Raw genomic sequence first — 23,289 nt, 5'->3', positions numbered from 1 at the left:
GGACACTTGCATCATTTAAACAGCATACCTCCAAAGTGACTCGGAGCAGCTTTATTTTGGCCTGTTTGTACAGGCTCTATGAAGTCAAAAGCTTTGCTGTAATCAATAAAGCACATGCTGATATGTTCTACTATTGTTATGACAGTAGCAGGGCTAAGTAGGGTTTGTATTCCCAGCTAAACATTTAATTCTGTTTAAAAACATCCTTCTGATTACAACACGGGTCAACTACTCAAAATGTCCCCTCAGATTTTCAGTGAAACTAAATTTATTGCTTAGCTACATGCAGAAGCCTCACACACCCTTGATGTGCAAACAAATCATTTGTGCTTTACAAAGTAACATTAGCAGCTAAGTAAGAGCCAAACTAAAAAGAGTACAAATGTTTGTCTTTGCTGCCTCCTTTGGCTAGGGTTTGGTTTTTTTTTTTTTTTTTTTTTTGTGGCAGGGGATACACACTGTTCACTCACACTGGTTTCTTAAACTCGATGCTCTGCAGATGTTTTGAACTGCAACTCACATCAGTTTCACCCACATTTCTCCAGTGACTTTTAAAAAGGGAGATTTTTCAAATGCAGTGTAATCAATGGAGCAAGATACAGGTAAAGTTTATACTATACTTTGTTTCAGGAGCCAGAACAATATTTTTGAAAAACAGGTTCTTATGTAGTAAAATGCTTATTTAATACAGACCAGAAAAATTTCCCTCTATAAGATTTATATTAATTAAAGGAAACGAGGCATGTAATTAGAGGAGGAAAGGACAAAGCCAGTGAGGAGGTGCCAGAAAGGGAATGCAGGGGACTGTGTCAAACCTCTCTTCTCCTATATTCTGCTGCCCAACAAAACCCAGTGACCTGTAGCCTTCTGTAGCAGGCTAAGCTAGGCTGGCGCCCTTCCTTTCTGTTCTCCTTCCAGAGGAAAGCAAAGACTTTTCTGTTTAAACAGGCTTTTAATAAGCAATTTCTTGCAGGGAGGCTTCTTATGGGAGGGAAGAGTGCTTTTAAAAAAACTTCTGAATGGTTTTTAATAATTCTGTATTGTTTTTTAGCATGTTATTTTAATATGATGATTTTACTTGTGTTTTAAAATTTTGTTTTAGCTTATTTTTTTGTGAGCCACCTTGGGGCCTGGGAGAAAAATGCCATATAAATAAGTGTGTGTGTGTGTGTGTGTGTGTGTGTGTGTGTGTGTATTTGCAAACAGCATATAAGCAAACAGTGTAAATGCAACATGGCAAACGCAACAAGTTATGATTCAAGTTCAAATTGTGAGAATCTGTTATTCCAAGCATAGAGTGCTCTGCCTGCTGAAAGGTGTCTTGCAACAGGACACTGCCCTCAATACCTGTAGATTAATTAAATTTCACTTCCACCTTACCTAGGAGATGTCCAAGACAATCCACCTGGAGCATATACATGCTCTCCCAATCCAAGCACAAACACAAACTAGACCTAGATCTGCTTAGAAACTTCAGAAAAGTTGTCACATTATTTTGCTTTGGATCACAGACATGGATCATGGTCTAAAGGTGAAGTATATTTACTTTCTGGCAAAACACCAAGTGCTTCACTGAGAGTGCTAGATCTTCCTAGGCAGATTGAAGTGATGTGGGATGGAGATCCAAGCACATATCTAGTTTCATTTAAGAATGTGTTCTCTTAATCAATCTGATGAGAAGTATCATTTGCTACAAAAATCAGATGCTTGTCTAATAGAAAGGGGGAGCATCAAGGGTTCCTACCAGAGCCAGATATAATAAGGAAGCTACAGTGGAATTGCAGTAGAACAAGGAAGAGCTTCTCAGTCTGCAAACTGAGCCTCTCAACATCCCTCCCAGCAGACACAGAAGTCATATTTGCTGCCCTTCCCCCAGCAGCAGAAAAGTGTTACATCTTAGAGAATTATATTTTCTTTCAATTCTTGTAATACAAGGAAGAGCGTTTCTCAAAACAAACTGTAGCTTAGTGGCAGTAAATTATATTCTGCTGTCCTCTGAATGGGACAATAAATAAAAACAGTGCTCCCACAACATATTTACAAAGCATGAGAACTGGATTTATGCACAGAAAATTGCTAGATAGGGAAATAATCCTGCATAGCAATAAACTCAGAACATGTGATGAAACTCTCCCCCCCCCCCCACCCGCTTTTAAAGCTTTCTGTCTTACTAGGCTTGCTCTGGCATCTACTCAGTTCCTCCCTTTTACTTCTTTCCTTCTGTTTAATTTTGGAGTGGTTATCTTTAGATTTCTGATTGGAAGGGATGGGGATTCAGAAGAAGATGTAGGCAATTGCCAGCAAAGTAAAGAGTTTCTGATGACCTCTCCTCAGAGGTCAATATGCAGCCCTGAGATGCCATACTTACGCTTACTTTTTTGTTAATTGGCAGTGGCAAGTGTTTGGCTTATGTGAGGTACTATTCTTACGGTATGCTATAGTCCTCCATCTGTTTCTTCATTTTCCTGGCTCAAATGTGAGATAACACTGATCATCAGTAGAGCCCATACCTTCTTTGAGGAGATTCAGATTGTTTTTCCTGACTGAAGTATGTTGTGATCAAAGTTTGAAAACTCTAGCTGGAAGGTACAACGTTGCTCATTCCCTCCCACATCCCCATCTTGGAGCAAGAGTTAATTGCAGAGCAGAAATGCCAAAGTGAAGAGCTCAAACCTCTTCACTGTTTAAATACCAGAGACAGATTTTTAAACAAGAGAGTGCAAAATAATGTTTTGACAAGAAAATGTCGCATAAATATTCAGAGGCCCTTGTTCCTTTTCATTTTTCCCCTCTACCTGACACTCATGATGTTGCCTTCAGGATGTTTCTGCAAATAGGCTTTCACCACCCAGGCTGTATGCTCTCGATAGGTCATCACACGGCTGAAAGAGAACGAAGAGAAACTTTGTAAAAAAGAGTTGGAGAAAGCCCAGAAATGACTGAGCCATCCACTTGCAAAGGAAACCATCTGCTTGCTGGGGCTAGCTTCCCAGTTAAGTAAAGTTGCATGCATCTGACTCAGAACAGCTAAGGTCTGGCATCACATTTTGCAGCTACATGCATCAGCATATGCCCTAGTATCCTGGGCGTACCACTAAACGAAAGAGGAAAGAAGAAAAAAGACGGGAAGTAACAACCTTCCATTTGTGTGCAAGAAGGAAACAGAAACATGGCTTTAACTTGAGAAGGTCATCAGCCACTTGCATCTTCTAAAAAGGAAAAAAAAAATCCATACAACACCATTATTTTTCTTCTTTTCCAAAATAGGGGAAAAATAAATTTCCCATAGAAGGACAGCAGAGAGCCATCTTGGTGTAGTGGTTTGAGCTTTGGACTGTGACTCTGACAATCAGAGTTCAAATACCCTTTCAGCCATGGAAATCCACTGGGTGATCGTGGGTAAGTCACACTCTCACAGCCCCAGAGGAAGGCAAAGGCAAACCCTTGCTGAACAATTTTTTTTCAAGAAAACCCCATTGTAGGCTTGCCTTAGGGCAGCAAGAAAGGTAGCAAGGAGGTATCCCACCAAACATGTCTGGGAAAGTGATGGGACTGAGACAAGAACCTTTCCCCAAAGTTCTTAGATCACAGGCAGTCTCATACACGAAAATACAGTCCTACATAGAGCTTGGTCTTGAGTGGGCCCAACATTTTAGTATGGACCCAAAAGCAGACCAGCAGCTTCTGGTCTGCTTCTGGGTCCTACAACAGGAGATTTGTATGGCCCCCTAAATCCAGCCCTGTTAGCAATATGGCTGCATCTCTTAAGGCCACGTAGTATTTTCTCCTCTAGGATAGATATAGCTTTTTTTTTTTAGAGAAAACAATACAATTGAGGTTAAAAGTAAAACTGTTTGGGACACATTTAAATCAGTTATGAGGGGCATTTTGATTAAAAGAGGAGCAGAAATTAAAAGGCAAAAAGAGGAGAAAAATAATGGAGATACTCAGAAGTTAAAAGATTTGGAAGACAAACTGATGGAAAAAGGGATAATGGAAATCTGAAAAAACAATATATAATAATTAAAAGTAAAATACAGCAACAAAATACGGAAGAAACAGCTAGAAAGTTAAGAAGAATTAAACAAAGCTACTTTGAAGGAGCTAATAAGTCTGGCCGCTGGTTGGCATATAAGCTGAAAAAAGAAAAGGATAAAAACATGATTAATGAGATCAAGACAGGGCAAAAAATAATAACAAACCAGGAAGAATTAATAAAACATTTCAGGGATACTATACAAATATATTTAAAGAAAAAAAAAAGAAGATGAGGAATTTGAGGAAAAAATAATAAAGTATCTTGATAGAAAAAATATAAAGCAAATGACAAAAGAACAGATTGAGGAATTGGAAAAGCCTATAAGAGAAGAGGAAATATCACAAATCATAAATGCTTTGAAGGATGGGAAAGCACCAGGGCCGGATGGCTATACGGCCCGTTTTTATAAAATTTTTGAAAAAGACATCATAAAGGAATTAGGCAAAGTATTTAACAACATTGCAGAAGAAGGAATACCTCATACATGGAAATTGGCTAACGTATTGCTTATTCCAAAAGAGGGAAAAGATAGAACAGAGCTCTCCCACTACAGACCCATTGCATTATTAAATGTTGACTACAAGATATATACTGGAATCCAGGCAAATAGACTTAAAAATATACTGGTTAAAATTATACAAGAAGATCAGAATGGGTTTTTGCCAGGAAGACAATTAAGACATAATATACGAACAATTCTAAACATTATAGAACACTATACAATACATAATGATAAAAAGATAGCGTTAATGCTAGTCGATGATGAAAAGGCATTTGACAATTTGCATTGGAAATTTATGTTCAAGGTATTGAAGAGAATGGGGATGGGTAAAGGATGTTTGTCAAATATTGTTCAACGATACTCCGATCAGAAAATACAAGTTATAATCAATGGACAAAAAACAAATTATATTAAAAGTAGGAAAAGGCATGAAATAAGGTTGCCCATTATCACCACTACTATTTTTCACCGTTTTGGAAGTACTAAACAATGCTATTAGGTCTAATAAAACAATAAAGGGTGCCAAAATTAAGAGAACTGATTATAAACTGCTGGCTTATGCTGATGATATGATACTGATTTTGGAAGGTCCGAATAGCTGTATTGATCGTGTTTTAGGTGAACTGTATGAATCTGGAATCTTTTCAGGGTTTAAGATAAATAAAAGTAAGACAGTATTGATAACAAAAAATATGAGAGTGGAAGAAGAAAAGGAATTGATACTAAAATCGGGTATGGAAGTTAAGAGGAAAGCAAAATATTTAGGTATTTGGTTAACAAATAAAAACATAGAGCTATTCGAAAATAATTATAAACTAGTTTGGAACCAGATTACAAAAGATCTACAAAGATGGAATAAATTAGAACTGTCCTTGCCAGGGAGAATAAATACCATAAAAATGAATATACTGCCCAGAATTATATATCTTTTTCAGAATTTGCCCAATATTAACAATGACAAGATATTTTTGACTCAGGAAAAGGAGATCAACAAATTTGTATGGAAAGGAAGAAGGGCGAGGATTAAGAACTTAGTGTTAAAAAAAAGAAAGGAGCATGGAGGTTGTGCCCTACCGGACATGAAACTTTATTTTTGGCCTGCCGGACTACTATGGATACAGGACTGGGTGAAATTGGAGGCTTTAAATGTGCTAAATATTGAATTATCTAATATGTGATATGGATGGCATGGATACTTATGGTACCGTAAAGATCTGATTAACAAAGATTTCATAAATCACTCCGTTCGCAAACCTCTGTTAAGAATATGGAAACTAATTAGAACAATGTTTTACACAAAAATTCCAAATTGGGTTTCAGCTCAGGAAGCACTGTTTAGTAGATGGGATGATAGGCAAAGTTGGCTAAGATATAAGGATTTAATTAAAATGACGGAAAATGGGGAAATACAGATAAAAGCTAAAGAGGAATTAGAGAGTAGTGGGAAAAGAATCCCGTGGTTCACATATCTGCAAATTAAGTCAAAATTTAAGGAAGATCTACTAAAAGAGGGACTGGAGAAAAATCAAAATGAAATGGATAAAAATTTTTGGGATAAAGGAAAGATTGCTAAATTCTATAAACTATTGCTATCAAGAAGCTTAGAGCATGAAACAGTAACATCAAATATGATAAAGTGGGCTCAAGACATTGGACATTCTATAACATTGGAAAATTGGGAAAAATCATGGGAAAAAACAGCAAAATTTACAGTTGCTCAAGACTTAAAAGAAAACTATTTGAAAGTTATGAATAGGTGGTATCTTACACTGGCAAGAATATCCAAAATGTACAATACAAAAGAAAATTAATGTTGGAAATGTGGTAAGGTAGAAGGAAGCTATTATCACATATGGTGGTCTTGTGTAAAAGTGAAGCATTTTTGGAAAAAAAAATCATAATATCATACATAAAATCATAAACGTAAAATTCTCGATGGTACCAGAGTTGTATTTACTTAATATGACTACATTTTTGGGTGACGAGGCTGAAAAGAAACATTGGAAGTCAATGTTGTATTTGGTAACAGCTGCTAGAATACTTCTTGCTGAATATTGGAAAAGTAATAAATTACCGGATATAGACGAATGGATACAAAAGATATTAGAAATAAAGGAGATGGATAAATTAACTGCATTATTGAAAAATGAAAACTATGAAGGTCATATATGGACGGGCTTTGAAGAGTATGTAAATAAGAACTGGAAAACAAACTCCCGACTATGAAAAATCAGAAACATAATAATAAGGGAAAGAAGGTTTGATATGGATGTATATGTTGGTATGTTAATTTATACTTATCAGTTAAATAACAGTATAGTGATACAAAACAAATGTAGGATTAAAAATATTTGTATGGAAAAATGAAGATACATAATACAATAGGAGTTTAATATTGTAAGTTAAAAGAATATGCGTAAGGTAGGGACAGCAAGGGTGAATGTAAGCATATGTTAACTACATTTTTGTACTTAAGATTGGTAATAGTTGAAGGAGATGAAAAAGGAAAATGGAAATAAAGAACAGAAGATTCAATTAATTATACTCAATGATGTATATATAATGAATTTTATGTAAGATAATGTAATATCTCTGTTACTTATGCTTGTTTCCTTTTTAAGTATAATAAAATAAAGATTAAATACAAAAAATAATAATCCCAGAGCAACTGCAATATGAAGGATATTGATAAAGTTTCAAAGCAGAGTCTTAATATAACTACCATCCGCCGGCCTGAGCGGAAGGAGACTCCGCCCTCCATAACTGCCATCCGCCGGCCTGAGAGGAAGGAGACTCCTCCCTCCATACCTGCCATCTGCCGGCCTGAGAGGAAGGAGACTCCGCCCTCCATACCTGCCATCCGCCGGCCTGAGAGGAAGGAGACTCCGCCCTCCATACCTGCCATCCGCCGGCCTGAGAGGAAGGAGACTCCGCCCTCCATAACTGCCATCCGCCGGCCTGAGAGGAAGGGGACTCCGCCCTCCATACCTGCCATCCGCCGGCCTGAGAGGAAGGGGACTCCGCCCTCCATACCTGCCATCCGCCGGCCTGAGAGGAAGGGGACTCCGCCCTCCATACCTGCCATCCGCCGGCCTGAGAGGAAGGGGACTCCGCCCTCCATACCTGCCATCCGCCGGCCTGAGAGGAAGGGGACTCCGCCCTCCATAACTGCCATCCGCCGGCCTGAGAGGAAGGGGACTCCGCCCTCCATAACTGCCATCCGCCGGCCTGAGAGGAAGGAGACTCCGCCCTCCATAACTGCCATCCACCGGCCTGAGAGGAAGGAGACTCCGCCCTCCATAACTGCCATCCGCCGGCCTGAGAGGAAGGAGACTCCTCCCTCCATACCTGCCATCTGCCGGCCTGAGAGGAAGGAGACTCCGCCCTCCATACCTGCCATCCGCCGGCCTGAGAGGAAGGAGACTCCGCCCTCCATACCTGCCATCCGCCGGCCTGAGAGGAAGGAGACTCCGCCCTCCATAACTGCCATCCGCCGGCCTGAGAGGAAGGGGACTCCGCCCTCCATACCTGCCATCCGCCGGCCTGAGAGGAAGGGGACTCCGCCCTCCATACCTGCCATCCGCCGGCCTGAGAGGAAGGGGACTCCGCCCTCCATACCTGCCATCCGCCGGCCTGAGAGGAAGGGGACTCCGCCCTCCATACCTGCCATCCGCCGGCCTGAGAGGAAGGGGACTCCGCCCTCCATAACTGCCATCCGCCGGCCTGAGAGGAAGGGGACTCCGCCCTCCATAACTGCCATCCGCCGGCCTGAGAGGAAGGAGACTCCGCCCTCCATAACTGCCATCCACCGGCCTGAGAGGAAGGAGACTCCGCCCTCCATAACTGCCATCCGCCGGCCTGAGAGGAAGGGGACTCCGCCCTCCATAACTGCCATCCGCCGGCCTGAGAGGAAGGAGACTCCGCCCTCCATAACTGCCATCCACCGGCCTGAGAGGGAGTTCACCAGGCAGGTCCAGCTCCATCAGGGCTAGCCTGGAAGAAGGAAGAGCCCTCCCTCCAATCCATCTGCCTTGGTCCAGGCCTCAGAGGGAGAGAAGAACCACTGGACTTCATCCCCTTTCCCTCCACCATTCCCTTCTCCTTTTGTTTCGTGTCTTTTAGATTGTAAGCCTGAGGGCAGGGAACTGTCTGATTAAAAATAATAATTGTAAGCTGCCCTGAGAGCCATTAGGGCTGAAGGGCGGGATATAAATAGCTAAATAAATAAATAAATAAATAAATAAATAAATAGGTTAGTGCTAGAAAGTGCATGGAGCTTGACCTAAGGCTGGTATGATGTTGGCCTAATTACAGATCCATCATGCAGTGGATGTGCTTCACTCTATAATTTACAGACTTTAGACATAGGTTCAAAACACACAGTATAAATAATCCAGTTTGAGACCTCTTTAACTGCCCTGGCTCAATGCTAGGGTATTCTGGGAATTGTAGTTTTGTGAGACATTTACCCTCCTCTGTCAGACACCTCAGTTGCCACAATAAACTACAGTTCCCAGGATTCTCTAGGACTGAGCCAGGGCTGTTAAATCAGTCTCAAACTGGATTATTTCTGCAGTGTGTTTTGGATTATTAAATCAATACTCAGATTTTGTCTCCCATTATCATTTACAGAATACAGAGAAGCATCTCTTCTGTACTGCTGCACAGTATCAATATCTTAAATTAGAATCTACATGTATGGAATGTGTAATGGAGGAAGGGAAGGGTAAGATTCTGACAAGGTGCAGTTTACATAGGGGGACTTTTACTGTGTCATCACAAATATTTATAAAGACATGGGTCTACAGTAGTATGATGAAAACCATCCAGTCATTAAAAATGCAATTGTGCCTCCACCCATCCCCTCTGACATGCACTCAGTATTGTTTCTGCATAATCTTTCTAAGGACTGAAATCAACTATATAGCATTTTGGAAAGGCATCTTAGAGTGGGGTGGAGGTGTTGTATGGAGAGAACAAGATTGAATAACAAGGGTGAGCATCATTTGCTAGTCACATAAATGAGATGGATGCCTTACCATTCACTGAGAGCCATCCGCCTGTCATAAACACGAATGGAGCCGTCACCCAGTCCTGCTACAATGAGTGACCGATGAGAGTCACAGGACAGGCTGGTGACACAGCTGTCAGCCCCTGTTGGAATATCCTAGGGCAGAAAACACACGAGCCAAAGATGAAAAGACAATGATCTTTCAAGTGCACTGGACACAGAAAAAACTGTGGCTCTATTACTTTGAGCACTGAATTAGAACACCATAAAATTTACAGACAGTGGCTCTATTGGTTTTGTTAACAGGGTCGCTGCAGCAATAGATCTGAGACTACAGGCATGCTGTTATGCACTGGTCACCTGTAATAACGAGTCCTGAAACTGATTGGCACCATATAGGTATAGACTAAACAGCTGCCACCAATACTGCATTTTGCACCACTTGGAAGTTCCCGAATAGTCTTGAAAGGGAGCCACTCACATAATGTCTTACAGTATCCCAGGCTAGATATCACTATACAGTCACCCCTCCTTTCTCGCGGACTTGAGACCAGCGTTCTTGATTATTCACGGAGAGTTGACCTCCGTTATTCTCAATGAAGCACGCCTCTGCGCACGTTCACAGGCATGCCTATGGGGCTTGAATATGTACGAGTCTCCATTTTTGCGGGGTGTGTGTTCAGAATGGCTCCCCTATGTGTTATAGATAACTCTCAATTTGATAATAAAACCACGGGAACCTAGGAACCTGGGGCCTTCTCTCACAAAGCCTCAGATCCGTGACAAAACCAGGAATTGGCAAAGGACCCAGAAAGCTGAGAATTCCAAAGTTTTATTCTTAAAACCGGCAAAGAATAATGTCCTCAGTGGATTTCAAAATGCCAAAGCTGAGAGACCCAGAACAAGACAAGATGGCCTAATCTTATAGTCAATTACACAAAGAAAGGTTTTCATCACTTCTCATTGGCCAATTACAATTTAAACATACAGAAATCTTACAATCAAGACAGAGATACATGCATATATTAAAACTACAGTTTCCACCCATTACTCCTCCCTCAGGAATTCAATGGCTGACAGTAACCTTCCTTTTGAACACCAACAACATCTCTTTATCTTGAATTGTATATGTTATGTCTTCTTTGCTGGTGCCAACTTCTCCTACAGGTCATGATGCACTTTCTATGACTTTGCTCCAGTTTTCTAGGTTCAAGCCTCATTTTGAAAGCTTTTTCTTTTTCCCAAAGTGACTCCATCTTTCTATGGCTTTTTATTATAACAGGAAAATTATGCCACTGTACTTCAATCACCAAAATTGAATTTTGAAACTCTACATATGAAAATGGAGGGTCGACTGTAGTCTGAACAAGTAAGATTAACTCTGTCTGCTGCAGATAAGGTCAGAGTTCCACCACCACATAAACTTTCTCTATTAGTGCAGAACAGAACTCCCAAACTGCACATTTGATTCTTAAGTGGGAGTACATCTCCATCCAAGGCTCCATGAAGTGCCTCCCAACATTCTCAGGGATACTATCGTATATACTCGAATATAAAACACAGAGAATATAAACCGCTGTGATCACTGGAATAGTGGTATAGAAATAAAATATTATTATTATTATTATTATTATTATTAGTCAACTTCATTTATAAATCAAGGGCAGGTTTGGGGACCCTAACCCTAACCAAAATTAAGCATTTTGATATGACCAATGGATAAGTCGAGAGTAAAACTTAGAGACATGTAATAAAGGATGTGTAAAGGATGAAGCAAAAGAAAACAATGTCAGAGAACATAAAAAAATTTTTTAGCAGATGGTCATACTAAAGGCTAGATGGATGAGAAAATAGTGTGTGAGTGTGTGTATGGGGTGTGTGTGTCAGTGATTTCAGGACAAATTATGCTATTGCCTTTCACCAGGGGATGGCTCCTTTTTAAAGTAAGTGTTAAAGTACAGTACTTATATTCTCTCCCACAAGGGGCTAAGCTAATATTATTAACTTCTGGCTATTAACTGGTTGTTACAGAAGGGTCTTTTCAAGGGTGGAGGAGGTTTGCTGCACTATTATTCTTACTGTTAGATTTAAAATGCCTTTAAACTGCTTTAAACTAATGCTTTATTTATTAGGATAGTTTATTTTAGAGTTTTAAAAACCCTTTGTATTATAACCATTGTTTTTTTTAGCTGTACTTTGTTTTAATCGATATTGTGAGTTGCCTTTCCTCCCTTGTTGGGAGAAAGACAGGATAATTATTAAATAAGAGAAAGAAGTGTCTGAATGTATAGGACCGAGAGCAACCTCTGAGATGTTCAGTAATAAGCTCTAGAACTAGATTTTCATTTTGATTGATTGATTGATTGAAAATTTATTTCTATACCGCCGTTCCTGCGATCACGGCGGTTTACAGACAGTACAAATATAATATAGTACAGATTAAAAAAAACAATCATCCCAATAAAACACCCCGATTAAAACCAGCATAACTATTAAAATCCACATAGAATCAATCAAAATTACTAAAGAGTTAAAAATCCAAACAATACAAAACAGCAATACTACACAACAGTACACATAGGGGGAAGAGTCAGGACATGTGGGAGAAAGCTTGACGGAATAACTGAGTCTTCAGGTTCTTCTTGAACGACTCCAGGGAGGGGGCTGAGCGGAGCTCTTCAGGGAGGGCATTCCAAGATTGCGGGGCTACCACAGAAAATGCCCTTTGCGCAGTTGATACATATTTTGTCTTGGGGATGCTCAAAAGATTTTTACCCCCTGACCTGAGTGTGCAGGACGGATTATATGGGGAGACGCAGTCCTCCAAGTACTCTGGGCCCAAGCCATTTGGGGCTTTATAGGTAACGACCAACACCTTGTATTGGGCCCGGAAGCGAATTGGAAGCCAATGCAGGTCTTTCAGTATTGGTGTTATGTGGCTGGTCCTGGAGCTACCAGTGACCAGCCTAGCAGCCATATTTTGAACCAACTGCAGCTTCCGAGCTTGGTACAAGGGTTGCCCCATGTAGAGCGCGTTACAGAAATCAAGTCGAGAGGTTACCAGTGCATGCACCACTGTTTCAAGGTCCCCCCGGTCGAGGTAGGGACGCAGCTGGCGTATCAGCCGAAGCTGATAACAGGTGCTTCTGACTGTCGCATCCACCTGAGAAGTCAGGTGAAGCGACGAGTCAAGGAGCACCCCCAAGCTGCGGACTGAGTCCTTTACGGGGAGCGTGACCCCGTTCAGGACCGGTGGACAAACCTCCTTCCCAAGACCAGGAGAACCTATCACAAGTACTTCCGTTTTCTCTGGATTCAGGCTGAGTCTGTTTTCCCTCATCCAGCCCATTACCGACTCCAGACAGGCATTGAGCGGAGAGATGCCATCCCTAGTCACTGCATCAGTCGGAGACACAGAGAAGACTATTTGGGTGTCATCAGCGTACTGATAACACCGCGCCCCGTGTCTCCGGATGATCTCTCCCAGCGGCTTCATGTAAATGTTAAATAGCATAGGGGACAAGATCGCTCCCTGAGGGACCCCAGATGTAAGGGCCCTCTTATCGGAGCAACAGTCCCCCAGCTCCACCATCTGGAATCTACCCGAGAGGTAGGACCGGAACCACTGCAAAGCAGTGCCCCCGATACCCAACTCCCCCAGGCGATCCAGAAGGATACCATGGTCGATGGTATCGAAGGCCGCTGAGATGTCCAAGAGCACTAACAGGGACACGCTACCCCTGTCCATGCCCAGATGGAGATCATCGACTAAGGCGACCATGGCAGTCTCAACCCCATAGCCCGCCCGGAAGCCGGTTTGAAATGGATCTAGATAATCCGTATCCTCCAGGACCCTCTGCAGCTGGGAGGCAACCGCCCTCTCGATCACCTTCCCTAAAAATGGCAGCAGTGACACAGGCCGATAATTGTTTCGAATTAGGGGGTCAAGGGAGGGCTTCTTTAATAAAGGTCTTACGATGGCCGTTTTTAAGTTCGATGGAAAAAGGCCCTCCCTGAATGATGTATTAATGATGCGACACAGCATTTCTGTTGTCGCCATTCCCCCTTGAACTGCCAGCCATGAAGGACAGGGATCGAGAGAGCAGGTCATCTTCCTAACGCTGCTGAGGATCCTGTCCACATCCTCGGTACTAACAGACTCAAACTGATCCAGTACAACTGAGTCCACGGAAGCACTGGACGCCTCTACTCGTGATTCTGAACAAATAACAGCGTCAAGATCGGTGCTTAGCCGAGAGATTTTATCCGCGAAGAAGTTGTTAAACTCGTCACAGCAGGCTTTGGATGACTCCAATAATGGGTTCAGGGGGGGAGCCACTTGAGTGAGCTCTCTCACCACCCTGAACAGCTCTGCTGGACGCGACTCCGCGGACGCAATACGTGCAGCATAGAACGAATTCTTAGCTGCACCTATTGCCACTCCGTAGGCCTTCAAAAGAGACTCTAGGAGTGTCTTGTCGGCTAAGTCCCGATGTCTCCGCCATTTGCGCTCTAGTCGTTGCGAAGCCCGCTTCCTTGCCCTGAGATCTTCCGTGTACCAGGGCTTTTTATTGGAAGCAGGCCGGAAAGGACACTTGGGAGCGATGCTGTGTATAGCCCTGGAAAGATCAACATCCCAGATGTTGGTCAGGGCGTCAACAGAGTCGCCGTCAGTTCCAACCAAATAGCCCTCTAGGGCTTCCTGGAACCTTTCAGGTTCCATCAGCCTTCGAGGGTGGACCATCCTAATAGGTCCGCCACCCCCGGGGGGGATCTGGACAGTAGCCTTGATACTAGCCTCCACCAGGAAATGGTCCATCCATGACAGGGCAGAGATATTAGTTACCTCTGCCCACGGAGACTCCATGTCCGTACAGAAGACAACATCGAGTGTATTACCAGCAGAATGCGTGGGCCCTGTGACCAATTGGGACAGGCCCATGGCAGTCATGGTAGCCATGAACTCCCGAGCCGCACCAGTTGGAACCTGTCTGGCCTCGAAGGGGATGTTGAGGTCCCCCAGGACAAGAAGCCTGGGGGACTCCAGCACCAGCTCCGAGACCAGTTGTGTCAGCTCGGCTAGGGAGTCTGTTAGCGCACGGGGTGGCCTGTAGACCAACAGAATCCCTATACTGTCCCTGGCCTTCAGGGTCAGGTATATACACTCGATATAGTCTGTCTGGCGGACATGGTTCCTGGTTAAGGAAAGGGTGTTCTTATAGATCAAAGCAACTCCCCCCCCCCGCCCACTCACCCTGATCTGGTCCTTCACTGAGTACCCGGCAGGGAGGGCCTGTGCCCACACCGCTTCGCTCTCAGGCCCAAGCCAGGTCTCAGTAATGCAAGCCAGGTCGCAGTTCTTATCCTCCACAAGGTCATAGATTATGTGGGACTTGTTCTTAACCAACCTGGCATTGCACAGGAGCAGAGACAGGGTTTGTGGTACAGTTGGACTGACCCTCAGACCTCTTTGGTTAGGAGCGTGGATGGAAGGAGGGATAGATATTACACATCGATCCCGCCTTCCCTTACGATACGATTCCACACTCCTACCGCTGTATCTCCCCTTGCCCCACACTACTCCAATAGGAGCTCCTCTTGACACAGCCACACCTCCCTCTCCCTCATCAAGCCACTTACAAACCATGTCCTACAATCCCCTAACAGTATAAACTACCCTCGTTCGCAATACCCTCCCTCCTAAAATCCACAACAGCAGCGGCACCAGGCAACTGTCCTTGGCTCGCCTCCCTGATGGTATGGGGGTGTAGGCAAAGTCCTCTAGGCCGCTGCCCAGCTGGAAAAGGGTGGGCGGCGTCTTCTTCAGGGGAGACCAGGAAGCCAGATTTATGGGGCCGCTCTCACCGGCCCCGCCCCTTGCGAAGAGCGCCGCTCCGGCGGCGAGGAGAAGTCCTCCTTGGGCCGCTGCCCTGATGGAAGGGGGCGAGCGGCAGCGTCTCTGGCGGGGAGGCCGGGAGCCGGCTTTATGGGGCCGCTCTCACCGGCCCCGCCCCTCCGCAAACGCCGCTCCGGCGGCGGGGAGAAGTCCTCCTTGGCCGCTGCCCTGATGGAAGGGGGCGAGCGGCAGCTTTTTTAATAAAGATGGCAGCACAAATATGATTAAAACAACAGCCCAATATCTACACAGAGTTTTAGTTAGTTACAGCAGTAGTTCTTAACCTGTAATCCACTGAAACCTGGGGGGCTGCGATGTACTCACAGGAGGATGGTTGGTTGGTGAGAGAAAGAGACAGAGAGGGTGAGCTAGGCTCCAAGGGCCTAGCTCACCCTCTCTGTCTCTTCTCTCACCAACCAACCATCCTCCCTGTCTCTTTCTCCCATGGGTGGGGAACACATGGAGGTGCCAGGTGTGACAGAGACAAGGCGCCTGGGAGTGTGGCTGGAGGAACAGAGCCCGTTCTCTTCCCTTCCTTCTCTGCTGGGTGCTCCTGTCATGCCCCTTGGGGGGTGTCACTCACCCTCCCTGTTTGTTTTGCTTCCCTCCCCCTCCCCTCTTTCTCCTGTGTCTGGAGAGCATGTAGAGGAAAAGACAACCCCAGCCATCCCAAGTCAAGGTATATAGTAAGTACAGTATTTGATGCACTTTAGGATTTTAAATCTTGAATTAAATCTATGGCAACAAAGGATATTTCAAGGGAGTCCCCGGTAAAGAAAGGGTTGAGAACCACTGATGTGAAGAAAGAACTGGATGGTAGTGTTGGGTCTCTTTCTTTAGCTTTGCCTCTCTTGGTTTTGCACAAAAACACCTCAGCATTCATTTATATGTGATGACGATCTCATGGAAGCCATTCTGAATTGCTCTGCTATGTGGGTGAGCTATTTGTGTTCCCTAGCTTACCATGAGAACCAGATGATTTTTACCTTGCCACTATAAAAATACTTGAAGTTTTGCAATTGTGCAGTGAAATCTGGTGGCCAAATGCACATAGACAGCTCATTTTTTAATTAATTCTTATAAAGAGAGAAAAATATAAACAATAAATAAAGCCAATATAACAAAAACAAAAAAAACCCCAACAGATCAATTGCTTCTTTTCTATCTCCACAACATTCTTCTTATTCTTGCCTTTTAAAATCCAGTCGCCTTCCTTCCTCCCATAATTCTAAGTACATTTCTTCTATTTGGTTACATCATGATTTGCTATTCTACATCCCTCTGATGGGTCCATCGATATTCTTCTCATCTAGATACTGATTTTTCTTCTTCGGTTATGGAGACACACATATGGTGAACCTGTGTTTCTATATCATATATGTATCCATATCTATCCATATTTTTATATCATTTGTACTTTAGTCTAGTCTTATTTGAATATGTCCTACATTATTTCCTCTCCTTCTCCCTGTCCCTTATCTACTTTTACTCTTCTTTTTTGTTTGTTAGCCTATGAGACTTATAACTGCTAATTCAACTCATTTTTTTCTCCAATATCCTATCGTATCTTTCCAGTCATCTTTGTATTTATTGATTTTTCCATAATTAGTAACATTAATTTGTCTATTTCCATCATATCATATACTTTCACCAGCCATTTTTCCTGTGTGGTTATATTTCTTTCTTTCCACTTTCATGCAAAAACTATTTTTGCTGCTCATATCATATAAAACATAACTTTTGTGCTTTTTACTTCTGCTTAGTTTTCCAACATATTCAATAGGTACATTTCTGCTGTTATTTCCATTTTAACTTTTAATATTTTGTTATTGTATCATGTATTCATATACAGAAATTCCTTGTTTCCTCAAAAAACAACCATGTGGTAGCAGGTTCCTTTCTTTTAATCACATTTCCTATCTATATTTTTAAACATCTTTGCCATTCTGACCAGAGCTAGATACTATTTACGTATCATTTAAAAAACAATTTCTTTCAAATCAGTATTTAAAATAATCTTCAGGTTGTTAACTCCATGATTTCTCCCATTTTTCTGTTTGAATTGGGTGTTGTATATTTTGGTGCCCATTTTATTATAATTCTTTTATTGTTCCTTATTCCATTTCACTTTTTATTAATAGCTGATATGTTTTTGCTACTGTCTGGTTGCCTCTTGTGAATAATACTTTGTCTAATTCTGCATATCCTTTTGTGATGCCTTCTAATTTAATATCGATTTTTATCCTATTATGCAATTCTCTATAAGTAAATCATTGGTAGTTTGCGCCTTCTATCAATTCTTCTTTTATTTGTAAGCTAATTTTGTCCAACTCTCGTACTAATAAATCCCTCCACTTTGCCAAGCATTATATAGTCTTTTCTAGCAATCTTCTCATGATATGGACAAAATATGACAACCTCAGTTTAGTCATCTTTGCTTCCAAGGAGAGTTCAGACCTGATCTGCTCTAGAATCCATCCAATTGGTCCAGGGTATTCTCAGAACTCTTCTCCAGCACCATATCTCAAATGAATTAATTTTTCCCTATCAGCTTTCATCAATGTCCAGCTTTCACAACTATGCATATAAATGGAAAATATGGTGGCATGGACAATCCTAACTTTGGTACTGTATTTAATTACATATATTTATACTCCAGGATCTTGTCTAGTTTCTTCATAGCTGCCCTTCTACGTCTTAGTCATCTTCTAATTTCTTGACTTCAGTCTCTGCTCAGAAAAACTTGGACTATTCAATCTATTCATTGTATGATTAAAAATATGTAGATTCTCTATGGTCATAATTTTGTTTTCATAGAATCATAGAATCATAAAGTTGGAAGAGTACCTTACATTTCTCCATGTTGATGTTCAGCTGCAAACCTGACTGCACTTTCTGCCTTAACCTTCTTCAGTAATCTTTCCATATCATCTGCATATCTTAATTTCAATTTTTTCATGCCTCCCACCTAGTCCAATCCTGCTTTTCATATGATGTTCTCAGCATGTAAATAAAATTGATAGGGTGATAGAATGAAGCTTTGCCTGACCCCTCTTTCAAATTGAAAACCATTCCATTTCTCTGTATCCTGTTTTAACACTAGCCTCTTGTCCTGAGTACAGGCTATGCATCAGAACTATCAGATGTTGTGACACACCTATTTCTTTAGAAGCAATCCGTAGTTTCTCATTATCTGTACAATCAAATGCTTTGCTATGTCTATAACACACAGGCTGATCTTCTTTTGAAACTCCTTAGTATATTCCATTATGATTATAAACATATCTACAAGATTTCCCTAAAGAGAAATCAATCTGCAATAACTGAAAATATAGATGCTGGCTTAATAATACAAGAAGGAAATCCAAACATACATGCAAGAAGAGAGACGTAACATGTAACAGGCAAAAATGCTTCTTAAAGAAGCACCTATTATAGAAAGAAGCCTGCAGGACAACAGCTATTTGTTCAGCAATAAATCAAACCACAAATATAACAAATGTGGATTAAATAGATCTTGAAGAGAGCAAACAGCTCTGGGAAGTGAACTGACAGTCAACAGACTTCTTGAGAAGGAGGCATTTATTTCGTCTGTACTGAACCAAACAGCAAAGGTGAGTTGCTAAAAGTAGTAGAACTCAAAAGAGAATCATGAATGCATACTTGTTTTTTCTACTTCGCAATTTCAGCACAGCATTTTACAGACAATTATAGGAGTACCTAACCTGTCTTGAACTCCAAAGGCCTGCATCACCTCTGGGGAGAACAAAAGGACATTACCAGATAATGTTTCCTCTTAAAATAATGAAAGCTGTTTCACTTTGACATGCTACCTCCCTCTCCCCAAACCTTGCAGCAGTTAGACATACGGCCCTTTATAACCTCTTTGGGACAAGTAATACCCCCTCATGTTTTTATGGAAAGTAGATTCAGGTAGAACGTAAATAAGAAACTTGTGCAAGATGAAATAGTGTAAGCCATGGTTAAGGTTTGGAAGCTGCTAGATGATTCTTTGCTGCATGTATTCATGCTCTGAAGGACAATGGTTAGGACAGAATCCAAGCGTTGCAGATTTTGTAAAATGAAAACTCTGGTAAACAATATATGCAAGGAGAAAGGTTGGCATGTTGGAAAGACACCCGGCAATGTTGTTCTTAGGCTATAGTTTCCCCCTCTTTATTTGCTACATATATAAAGCATGCTTAGAATAATAAGAGCATAGATGTGAAATACAGTTTCAATTAAACAATCCCAAAACCTGAGCAACAATTTCAAACTAGGATAATAACCTAAATTGCCTCTGTAGAATTGTGTTAGCTAATTTCACAGCTCCTTCCTAGTTTTATTCCCATGAGCCCATTCACCTTCTCCTGTTATTTTTTGCATTTGCTTGATAAAAAGATTAGATTAACAGTTGTTGAAGACAGCTATCCAGGACTGTCTGAATGTTATTCAGATGTGAGTATAGTTACTTTGTAAAATTTCAGAGGGATTGGGGAGGGATCACAAGGTTTATTCTTTACTTTCAATTCTGACTTTAATCTACATTAGAGGTCTGTTCACAGCACGCCACAGGCAAAGACAGAGATGTTGGTCAAAAGGTGCTAAAGGAACAAACGGCTCCACATGATTTGCGTGAGTGAACTAAACTATGGGTTGCAAGAGAAAGCAATGTTGCCATGAGAGTCTTTACTCTTTTTTTTTTAAACCAGCTGTGGCATATGGGGTACCGCCTCTATACTATAATTCAGTTTTCCTATATGCAGGCAGCATACTGGCAGCCATTCATGCAGTTTGTCAACCTGGAGCACAGTGGAAGGAGTTGTGAAAAAGAGTTTCCCATCATGTAAAGGTAAAGCATCTTCCAAGAAGAGACTTTAAGAAGGCACTAAGAATTTTAAAATGGAAGTCTGATAGTAGGGTTCAAGCATTTTCATCTCTTGGTTACCACAGTAAAGGACCAGAGGGAAGAGTTACTTCACCTTGCCTGTGTTATGTGTTAGCAGCACTTTGCATGAATAGAGGGATCTGCTGGTATTACACCACTGGCCCACAGCAGGAATTGAGTGTCATGGTGTGTGTGTGTGGGATTCCACCTGGTCCTATCAAGTTTCTGATGCTAGTTTGGTTCCTCCTTCAGAACAATTCATCGCTGAGAGTCAGATTCAGTGTCTCTCATACCATTCACCCCATCCTGTTTGCCAATGAAACTATTTGCCTGCTGTCAGCTTTCTGTGCTCAACTTTGGCCTTGTGGTATTTGCTTGCTTGCAGCTCACTATCCTTGACAGATTATACCATCCTTAGTCAGGAAAAATTAAATACAGAAATATAGGCTGGGCAACAGCTGGCTTGATAGCAGTAAGTGTTAAAAGAATCGAGGGTTCTTAGTATGCCACAAGCTAAACAATTTTGTGATCAGGCAGTCATAAAAGCCAATGCATTTCTAGGCTGCATAATCATGGGTATGAGGAGAGGAATAGCCCCAATCTATTCTGCTTTGGTCAGACCTCACCTGGCATACTGTATCCAGTTCTGTTCACCACAGGTCAAAAAGGATATTGACAAGCTGGAATTGGGGAGGGTGAGCAAGAAGATAAAAGGGCTGGAAATCAAGACCTATAAGCAATAGTGTAGGGAATTGAGTATGCTTAACTTGGAGAAGAGAAGACTGATAGGTGACATAATAATTATTTTTAAATATCTGAAGGGTATATTTATATAGAAGGTGGAGTAAACTTGTTTACTGCTGTTCTAGAGATTAGGATACAATCCAACTGATTCAAATTGCAAGAAAAGACAGTTCAGCTACACATTAGGAAGAATTTCCTTGTGGTAAGAGCTGTCTGACAATGGAGTGTGGCAGGCTCTTATTGGAGGTCTTTATCAAAGGTCAGCTGCCTATCTCTCAGGAATGCTTTAACTATATGTTCCTACATGGCATGGGTTGGAATAGATGGCCCTTTGGAAATCAACTGCAGGGGATATTTTTTTCTACAATTTCTTTTAGGTACATAAACACACTCATCCATGTCTGATTCTACTACCAAGCTAGTCCCCAGTATACTCCCAGTGGCTCAAAGACTGGGCAGTGGTCATTTCTGAAACTGACTTGTGCAGTTTTGCTTTTCTAGATTTTGCGGTGTGATTCAGTTTTGATCCCCTAAATTACTGCAAAAAGGCAATTTTCACCACTCAAGAATTAAAATGCCTTTAAGATGCTCCCAGTACAACCATTAATCATTTTTATTTAAAATATTTTCACCCTGCTGATTTCTGATGTTCTCTCATTTGCACAGATAAAATAATATTTGAAAATAATTAAGATTAGCATAGGCTTACTTGTGCTGCATTGCTGGGTCAAAGTGTCATAATTAATGTTCATCCAGAGGTAATTAATTTCTTAAAGCTTTAAAGACAAGACTATTTCCCAGAGTGGCTTAGACAGAGATATTACCTCTCATTACATGGCAAGGAGAACAGGCTTGATTTAATGGCAACTGATGTGAACACACATAATTTTTGCTAAGGTGAACTGGAAGGATGACTTCTGTGAAGAAATGAGAAGGGTGAAAGAGCTGTGCTCCTTTGCTATTCTCAGAGCTTATAAAAAGGACACAGAGAAGGTGAAATGGGATATTTCATGCAGGAGATTCAGTTGAATGGCATTTTTGGGGCAGCCAAAGGGAGAAAGGGATGTAGGGCAATTCTTCAGAAGGATGGTAGGTGGGAGAGAGGTGAGGGACTCTATTTCAATGATGCATGCTTGCTAGCTGATTAGTTTTAGCATCCGTAATAGAGAGCAGAGGCCCAGAAACTGTTCTGGGCATCTGGTAAGGACAGGTTGCTTACCTGTAACAGTATTTCTTCGAGTGGTCATCTGCAAATGCATACAAATGGGTTTTACTGCGCAGGCGCAGTAAAACCCATTTGTATGATTCGCAGAGACCACAAAGAAGAAAGATACTGTCTGTTCGGCCTCTCGGGTTCACAAGGTAATGGTGGTGAATGTGGCTCACTTGTTCCACAGTGTTATGTGGCAACAGTGGAGATGATGATGTGGCCAAGAAGTAGAGAGAAGAAGGTAGCATTTCTTTAGTTTTGGACCGGTTTAGCTCAAATGGTGGGACTTGTGGTGGTGAGAGCAAGAAAGCAGCAAGATAGCTGCATTGGTTTCTTCTGCGACCTCTTCTCTGGAAAGTCCTCCTGCTTATGAACAGAAGTCTATCATACACCTGTTGCATGCCCCATTTCTTTGTCTGTCTGCACATACTCATCTTTTGTGTGGAAAACTGTGTCTCTGTATATCTGTTTCCTCAGTGTGAATGGGGGAGGCGGGGGAGAGTTGTAGGTCTCTGCTACCTATGCCTGTCATGTTCATATGCATGTATGAAACAATGTTTGTGTGTGTGCAGAGTACAGGTTTCTTGCAATATTTTCTGCATTGTTAATTCCTTGACCACACAATACATCTATATTAATACAAACTTTCTTGAGTTTTGTGGCTTATGATAGGGTTGACTTAGGGATACCCTAAGTTGGAAATGACCTGAAGGCATACAACAACAACTTTTTTGAATCCCTTGCTCTACATGTATTTCAGCAGCCTTACTGGGATTTTCACATTATCATTTGGAGTGGTCTTAGTTTCATTGCTCCCCACACAGAGTATGTGTGCCACATGGACCTAACAGCAGATATCTCGTACTTTCAATACTCCATGACCAGATGTGCACACAGAAAATAGTCTGAAGGTACACATTTTACATTTATTACTACTATAAAGCAGGCTTAGCCTTGAGAAATGCTTGGATTGGGGAGCTCATGAAAAGAACAGGTAAA

At 41.8% G+C, this 23,289-nt stretch overlaps 1 protein-coding gene across 3 annotated transcripts in view; it reads right to left on the bottom strand.

Moving 5' to 3' along the window:
• RPTOR (regulatory associated protein of MTOR complex 1) overlaps positions 1-23,289 on the bottom strand; it is a 539,367-nt gene that overhangs the window by 19,072 nt on the left and 497,006 nt on the right. For all 3 annotated transcript variants that reach the window (XM_089539327.1, XM_089539336.1, XM_089539347.1), the window contains 2 exons: positions 9,581-9,708; positions 2,796-2,882 (listed from right to left, as the gene is read on the bottom strand). In XM_089539327.1, the coding sequence (XP_089395453.1) occupies positions 2,796-2,882; positions 9,581-9,708 (215 nt within the window). The remainder of the gene's footprint in view (positions 1-2,795; positions 2,883-9,580; positions 9,709-23,289) is intronic.

The sequence above is a fragment of the Sceloporus occidentalis genome, unplaced genomic scaffold (assembly GCF_023333645.1).
Source record: "Sceloporus occidentalis isolate IW3139 unplaced genomic scaffold, rSceOcc1.0.p SCAF_1, whole genome shotgun sequence".
Lineage (NCBI taxonomy): Eukaryota > Metazoa > Chordata > Lepidosauria > Squamata > Phrynosomatidae > Sceloporus > Sceloporus occidentalis.
Note: the sequence above shows the minus strand (reverse complement) of the source record. Positions and strands in the feature narration are given on the sequence as shown.